The sequence below is a fragment of the Lolium rigidum genome, chromosome 5 (assembly GCF_022539505.1).
Source record: "Lolium rigidum isolate FL_2022 chromosome 5, APGP_CSIRO_Lrig_0.1, whole genome shotgun sequence".
NCBI lineage: Eukaryota > Viridiplantae > Streptophyta > Magnoliopsida > Poales > Poaceae > Lolium > Lolium rigidum.
Genome location: NC_061512.1, coordinates 166,036,311 through 166,044,243, shown reverse-complemented (window position 1 = coordinate 166,044,243; position 7,933 = coordinate 166,036,311). Strand labels below are relative to the sequence as shown.

General features: G+C 48.3%; 1 protein-coding gene across 1 annotated transcript; it reads left to right on the top strand.

Annotated features, from left to right (window-relative positions):
- Positions 1-4,794: 4,794 nt before the first annotated feature.
- Positions 4,795-7,727, top strand: LOC124653265. The gene is made up of 5 exons (XM_047192334.1): positions 4,795-5,110; positions 5,259-5,910; positions 6,049-6,248; positions 6,350-6,594; positions 6,696-7,727. Exons 1-5 carry the CDS (start codon positions 4,827-4,829, stop codon positions 7,493-7,495), a joined length of 2,181 nt encoding a protein of 726 aa, XP_047048290.1. The 5' UTR covers positions 4,795-4,826; the 3' UTR covers positions 7,496-7,727.
- Positions 7,728-7,933: the final 206 nt, after the last annotated feature.

The following is a 7,933-nucleotide window of genomic DNA, read 5'->3' as shown; positions in this document are numbered from 1 at the left end:
AGGCCGATTCCAGCAATCGGCCAAAATTATCCTCACCATACGTTCTGCCTGTGTTCAACGTCGATCTAATGGGCAACGGGTTTATGTCGGCTGATGAGCTGGAAGAAGTCGACATTGGTCCTAACGGAGCCGACGTTCAAATACAGTGCCTTGGCTAACTACAGAGCCGATATCGGCGAGTTACCGGCAGATTCGGCTCGGGGGCACCTAATCGGATGAACATGTGCGATACATGTGCGGTGAAATATTGGGGGCCGATAGAAAAATCGGCCGGATAAAAAAAATTTCATGATGTACGGCCGATGCACGGACATCGACTTTAGAACTAAGAAACAAAGCCGATGCACGGACATCGACTCTAGTACAAATTACACGGGATCTACTAGCTGCGTGTTCAAGACGCGGATTTCGACCAAGTCGGTCTTCGGTTCGGCTTCGAGGCCTTCTGTTTCCTCGAGGGAGTGAACAATGAGAGCTTCCTCAGCTTCAATGAGCTGATTTTGTTGCCCGAACCTTCTCTTCGAGGACCTCCAACCCTTTGCGCAAGGTCGCCAGTTCAGCGATGCTGTCAGAGGTGTCAGTTTTGGCGTACAAGGCAGCCTTTTGCTCATTAAGCCGTTGGTGTTTCGTCTGCAATATCGGCTTTCAACGGAAGAAAGGTGATCGGCTCTGGTGTATCTACTGTCGGCTTGGCCAGGTGGCCACCTTCTCAGCTACACTCGTAGGAATGGCTAGGACCAGAGTGGCTGACCTTTTCTTGGAGGCCGATGGTGGCAAGTCTGGCTGGCTCTGCGTGGTGGTTTTCTCAGATTTGCTCGAGCTCGGGTCCATTTGTCTGAACTGTGTGTCCTCACCGCTGTTCTCGCCTTGAGCCGAGGCTCGGGGGGCAGCTGACCCGGTAGATGCTCTGTTTTTAGAAGCCGATTGGGGTGTCATCGGGCGGCCTCGCATCATAACCTTTTTCAAAGGTGGTGAGTTCTTGCGAAGAGGATCATCGGAGCTGGTGGGAGGAATTTAAAGGGGGATCCATCATCATTGACAGGCTCTGGGCCATCTGGTTGCTGCAAAGAAACAGAGCGAGGGTTATAAAGCATCACTTGGAAACTATCGCGAGGAGATTTGCGAGCAAGTGGCACTTGTTGCGAAGTATCGGCTTCGGCGTCAAGTCGTTTCGAGCAACGGTCCTAGGGCTCTCTTGAAGGCATGGGTCTTCCACATTATCCACCAGGTCTCAAAGTCATCAGTCGAAGAGATGAAGGATAGATTGTGTGGGACCGATGCGTTGCCATCGGCTCATTGAGCATTGGCTAAGTTGGCAATCGGCAAAGTCAGTATGAGGGGAAATCGGCTAAATTAGCATAAAGGAAATCGGCAAAATCAAATTGAAGGAAATTCTTCATTGATAATGGGATTCCTTACATAAAGAGCTGATTGCTCTCAAAAGGAAGTACCAGGGGATACATTGCCCCATCTACTACTACTGATCCTATGCTAAGGGTCCTATCTATGGGCCGTCGCTGCCCTCGTCGTCGCCGTCGTCGCCGGCCGTCGGCGCTACTCCCGGCGGACTCGTCGTCGGCTGCCGCCGCGGCCGCCGGCGGGGCCCTCGTTGTCCTCGTCTTCCTCGTCGGCGTCGTCGTCGCCGTCGAAGTCGGCGAGGTTCCCCGGCCGGGGGCGGAAGCGCTTGGCCGGCGGTTCATCGGAGGAGGTGTCGTCCTCCTCCTCCTCCTCCTCCTCCTCGGAGGAGGTGAAGTCGTCCCGGGAGAAGCGATCGTCATCGCTCTCCTCCTCCGTTTCCCCGTCGGCAAGGAAGCGGAGGTCGCTTTCCCGTCGGTCGAGGACTTGTCGTCCTCGGACCGGACGGAGAAGTCGTGATTGGACTCGTCCCCGTCTTCTATGGCGCGGCGAATGTGGGCCTCGTGGGCCTCCTCCGGGTCCCACTCCGGCGTCGGCTCGCGGGAGGGGGAGGACTGGGTGGAAAGACCCGACGAGGCGAGAGGAGGAAGAAGACATGGTGGCAGAGGAGGGCTTTTGGAGTGCTAATGCGAAGGGGATGAAGAAGTGAACTGCATGATGCGGTTAAAATAAAGGGATATAGTGGAGATTCAATGCCACAGCAGTTTCCGAGGAAGTGGTGCCCAAAGAAAAAAAAATTGCCAGGTCACGCGGAGAAGTTGAGGAGACAAGGCATCATGATGATGGATACTGCGACGGTTCTGCTCTGCCACGACATGACCCGACGAAGAAAAAGTAGAGTGATTTTGGAATTGTCATTTCCAAAACCAGGGGGGCATGTGTTATCACCAGAATTTGACCGGATCAGAGGTGGGCCGCGATTAAGATGGGCTTGAAGAATATACATGGAAGATATACATGAATCGGCCTTGTATACAAAGTTTGGGCTAGTTTGCCCGTGTATACGTAAATATAGTAGGATACGTGTCGGTTAGGTAGAATTTGGCTCGTGCACGGTTGGGATTACTCCCACGTTAGAAAGTCTACGGACTATAAATATGTATCTAGGGTTTCTGAAATAAACAACAATCACGTTCACCACAAACCAATCTAGGCGCATCGCCAACTCCCTTGTTTCGAGGGTTTCTTCCGGGTAAGCATCATGCTGCCTAGATCGCATCTTGCGATCTAGGCGATACACGTTATTCGCTGTTCATGCGTTGCTCGTGCTTCGAAGCCTTGTTGATGGCGAGCAACGTAGTTATCATAGATGTGTTAGGGTTAGCATTGTTTCATCGTATCATATGCTCTCGTCCGTGCAACCCTTAGACGTCTAGCCGCCCTTACACCTATCTTAGGTGTAAGGGCGGCACCTCGCTTGATCATTATTTAGTAGATCCGATCCGTTATGATTGCTCCTTGTTCTTCAAGGATTAGTTTAATATCTGCATAGTTAGGCCTTACAAACGGGTTGAAGGATCCAGTGGCACGTAGGGTGTAGTTTGCTAGCCCTAGACAAGATGTTCCGGGGATCAACTTCATGTTGGTTTTTAGGCCTTGTCTAGGGTCGGTTTATGACCACCGTGTGTGGCCGCCAGGCTCAATCACGCGTATGATGTTCCGATTATGTGGTGAAAACCCTAAATCGTCGTAGGTCGTTTTAGCTTTATTTTGATCAAGTAGGACCACCATGTGATCGTACACCTCGTACGAATCATGGGTGAATCGGCTCCTTGAGCCGATTAGGAGCCGATTCACAGGACAACCTGAGAGCCGATCGAGGCTCGTATTTAATGTTTACGTGTATGCCATGCAGGAAACTAAGCGAGGCAAATCCATCACCTTCCTGACCAGGTATAGGTCAGGTGGCACGCCCTTGCACCAGCATCGGACGTGCGTGCCGAGTCTTTGCGGGCCGTCGCTCGAGGGACCAGGGCCAGCCGCAGTCCTGGGAGCCTCCCGGCTCTACTGTGTTGCCCGTCGCTGCTCGCCGGTGGGTTTCTGACCGCAACACATCCTACGAGGTAAAAATATACTAAATTTTTCTCGGTTAGTATTGTGATCTTATATAGATATTTTTAGTAGTAGCCTTCCATATATAAAACAGAAGGAAGTATCAATAATTGAAGTGTAACAACAGGATTGCTGAATAACAAAATACACTTCCTGTCATAGTCCACTAATCGAGAGTGGGTATAAAAATAGATACATCGTACTAAGCTTGTTTAGATGTTTTAAAAAGTTACAACCCTTTTCATTCGACAATGTATTGGGGAAAGAAATTTAGGATATGTGCAATGCTTCTTTCTCCAATTCTATGTAGACCAAGAAATATTCACTTTCACTTTGAGCATCATGGCATCATGTCATCTTTTTATTCACTTTCACCATTTAGACCAACGATTATTTGAGCAAACTAAAGGTTGTTAATATATACTTCACCAGTTGGCATCATGTCATCTTCAAAGTCCTCTCCTGAAATTCCGAAATATGATACATCTCCTTGTACTAGTTCTTCAGTGTCATCTTCTGAATTCACATTTATTAGTTCTTCTCCCACATCCGGAAATCTTGGAATGCCAATAACATCATTTTTACTGTTGTTCCATGCCTGACTTTTGCATAACTGAAGAACAACGAAAAAATTACCTAATGTTTTCTTCAACATTGTAGCTGTTTAGATTCTTATTATCAAAACAACTGAATCCGGCCAGCTCCAGAGTTCGGATGGTCATTGGACTTCTCAACTCTGTTTTTTCTTTAATACGATAGATTTATCAGCTCAACATCAACATGTATATCACAAGTAACTTGGAGAAGCAAAATTTGAAAACTACAGAATAGCTCACTCCCAGCTGTATTCAGTACGAACTGAGGTCCCGAATAATTTAGAATCGGGTTGGGCTCTGGTAAGAAACCTATGTTGACATCTGAACTGTATGCTCTGCAAAGCAATCTAACATCACGTTTTGTCCAGAAAAATTCTTTCAGATCGTGGCGCAGACCAGATGTGATACAGAAAATGAAGATACCTTGAATTCGGGACTGGATCAGGAGGGTCTACAGATGTCAGTAGCTCGAGGTAAGAGAGTCCGCTGACCATGGTAAAATAAACGAAAAAAGAAGCAAAAAAGAAATTTTTTGAGCAAATAAATAAAGAAGGAAAGCAGTCGGCCTAATGGGCCAGCCCAAGTGAGTTGAGGGTGTACGCGGAGGTTGGCAATTCTCCGCATCGGGCGGAGAATAGGGTTTCAACTCCTCTCCTCCTCGTCCAGTCCAGTCGTCCCCACTTCTTCTCTTCTCTAGGGTTTTCCCACTCCGAATCCCAACTCCGGCGACTGGCGGCTGGCGGCGGGAAGAAAAGAAAAGAAATGGCGGATGAGACGGCGGCGCTGCAGTCGGTGAGCGATCTCCCCGTCCAGGACCCGCCCGGGGAGGAGTTCTCCGCCGCCGACCTCTGGTGGGCCAAGTACGCCAGCTCCGAGCACCACTGCGAGGACGTCGCGCTCATCCCATACGAGCGGCTGGGCGCCTTCATCAGCGGCGAGTGCAACAACCCCGAGTACCCCACCAGGTTCCACATCGAGCGCAGCCGCAAGCGCAAGAGGGGCGACCTCAAGGAGTTCAGGAGCGACGAGTACCTCAAGTACAGACTGTATGCGCCTCTCTCCCTCACTCCCGCCACCACCTCCCCTGCTCTGCTCGCCATGCTTCTCCCAAATGCCTATGCTGACCATGTAAATTCTTTGTCTATTACAAGTTCTCAATAATCAGTGTGTCCTGTTTTTTCTAAATTTATTCAGGTACTGGTGCTCGTTTGGCCCAGAGAACTACGGGGAGGGAGGGGAGATCTTGCCGAGCAGGAGGTACAGGGTCAACACGAGGAACCGCGCACCTCGCCCGCAGTCCATGCGAGGCTGCACCTGCCATTTCGCGATCAAGCGGCTCTACGCCCGGCCTTCGGTGGTGCTCATCATCTACCACGAGAGGCGCCATGTCACCAGGTCTGGTTTCGTGTGCCACGGACCCCTGGACCGGGACGCCATCGGGCCTGGCGCCAGGAAGGTGCCGTATGTTGGGAGCGAGATTCAGCAGCAGACCATGTCGCTCATCTACCTCGGTGTCCCCGAGGAGAATATCCTGCAGGCGCATATAGAAGGTATACAGCGCTACTGTGGCTCGGATGCGAAGGTCGACAGCCTCGCCTCGCAGTATGTCCACAAGCTTGGGATGATCATCAAGAGGTCTACGCATGAGCTGGATCTTGATGACCAGGCTAGCATCAAGATGTGGGTAGATAGGAACAAGAAGTCTGTGTTTTTCCACCAGGACTCGACCGAGACTGATGCGTTCGTGCTGGGGATCCAGACAGAATGGCAACTGCAGCAGATGATACGCTTTGGTCACCAGAGTATCTTGGCCTCTCATTCCTCATTTGGTGTAAGCAAGCTCAAGGTATATGGCGACATAAAAAAGTTGGCAGTTTTGTGGCTGTACTTTTGTTAAGCAACATTTTATAGTACTGCGTGATGTCTAGTTATTTCTGCAGTTGCAGGTTTCACCAGTTGTTTGACATTCTACTCTTTGCTGCAGTACCCATTGCACACACTTCTTGTATTCGATTCAAGGCAACAGGCTCTACCTGTTGCGTGGATTATAACCCGGTCAGTTACCAAGGAGGATACTTTGAGATGGATGAAAGCACTCACTAGTAGAATACATTCTGTTGATGCCACCTGGAGAATTGGCGGATTTATAATTGACGACCCAACCTCCGAGCTGGACCCAATCAGGTACAGCATAGATTTTGACATATGATCTAACTGTGAAATTATTCAGTGTAGATAGTGTGTAATTTACCTGCCATTTGATGAAATATTCCATTATTTTTCAGGAATGTGTTCTCCTGTCCAATTTTATTTTCTTTATGGCACATAAGGAGAACTTGGTTCAAAAATATAATCAAGAAATGTAGCAACACTGAGGTGCAACGAGAAATTTTTACACAACTAGGAAAATTCATGTACAGTATCTGGAATGAGAAAAACCCCATGGATGCGCTGGAGCAATTGTTTCAAGACTTTGTTGACCAAACCACGTTCATACAATATTTCAAGTCATTTTGGGTTCCCAAATTGGGTAAGAATGAGTGTCATGTACTAGATTCAAAATGTTCATTGAAATGCAAATGCTTGTCTAGATGCTAACAGTGTTCCTATTTATGCCATTGCCCCATCTAGAGATGTGGATTGATACCATCAGAAATTTGCCGCTAGCAAGTCAGGAATCCTGTGGTGCAATTGAGGGTTACCATCTAAAGCTCAAGCTTAAAGCATATGATGATTCACAACTCGACGCTCTCCAACGTGTTGACTGGTTGGTTCACAAGCTCACAACAGAGCTGCATTCAGGCTACTGGCTCAACTTATATGCAGATGAGAGTGGTTCATTTCCTCAGGTGAAAGCGGAGTACATTGCATCCACTTCATGGCAAAGGGCGACGCAGATACCTGATGAGGATGTTCTCTTTGATGATCAAGAACCTTTTTCAGCCAAGGTGGCAAGCCAGAAGGATGCTAGTCAAAAGCGGACTGTATGGAATGCTGGATCTGAATTCTCTCTGTGCAGTTGTTCGTGGTCAATGCAGGGTAACCTATGTAAGCACGTCATAAAGGTCAATATGATGTGTGCACCACGCAAGGATTTCCAGCCCTCCTTATCATTTCAGTCGTTTCAGCGTGTCCTACTTGATCTGTGGCAAAAACCACTGGATGATTCATTCTCACTGGATCTGTCGATGGCATGGGTTATGCAAATGCAGGAGAGGATCCAAAAAGTGGCTGAGCTTGCCACATCTGATGGCATTGCCCAAGTTGCAGGCAAATTGCCAATACAGTGGGTGCACAAGAAAGGGAGAAGAACAGCTGCTAGACGAACTAGCCCCTTGCGTCTTCTTCCTCATTCCAACTGCAGTGCTCAAAGAGATTTGACTCCGAAAAAGAACAGGAAGAGGAGAAGGTTGGCCACCTTTTCAGGCTAACTACCGTTTGTTATTGGCCAGGGAATAATTTTTCTCACTGTAATTAGGCAACTAACTGCGACTCGTTTGTTTTCTATTTCTTCTGTTACGTTTGGCTGAGAAAACTCACTTAGCTAGTTGTGATCAGATTGATTTAGGCCTTACATCGTCTCACCTTCAGGGACCAATCTTGGGAGGATTATGTGGATATAATTTTTCAGATAGTAATAGTTCAGTTCAAGCGGATGAGTTATTTGCTAGTTTTGTACAATTGCTGGGCATTGTATCACTTGCTGTGCCTGCTGATCTGTCACTATGTCAGTACTCAGTAGTCAGTATCTGTTAAAAGCTGTTGAAGCATTATGGGAGCCATTACTGTGCCACAATTGTGGACTGAGGTCGTTTTTCTGTGTAAGTGGAATATAAGAACCTTAAAGCTTATCTGGTAGGCATTCTAGT

What these genes read in the sequence shown, in the direction of transcription:
- LOC124653265 (XM_047192334.1), top strand. Translation starts at nt 4,827, where the DNA reads ATGGCGGATGAGACGGCGGCGCTGCAGTCGGTGAGCGATCTCCCCGTC. An exon ending in GAGTACCTCAAGTACAGACT is followed by an intron (nt 5,111 to 5,258) that starts GTATGCGCCTCT and finishes AAATTTATTCAG; the next exon opens with GTACTGGTGCTCGTTTGGCC. An exon ending in ATTTTGGGTTCCCAAATTGG is followed by an intron (nt 6,595 to 6,695) that starts GTAAGAATGAGT and finishes TGCCCCATCTAG; the next exon opens with AGATGTGGATTGATACCATC.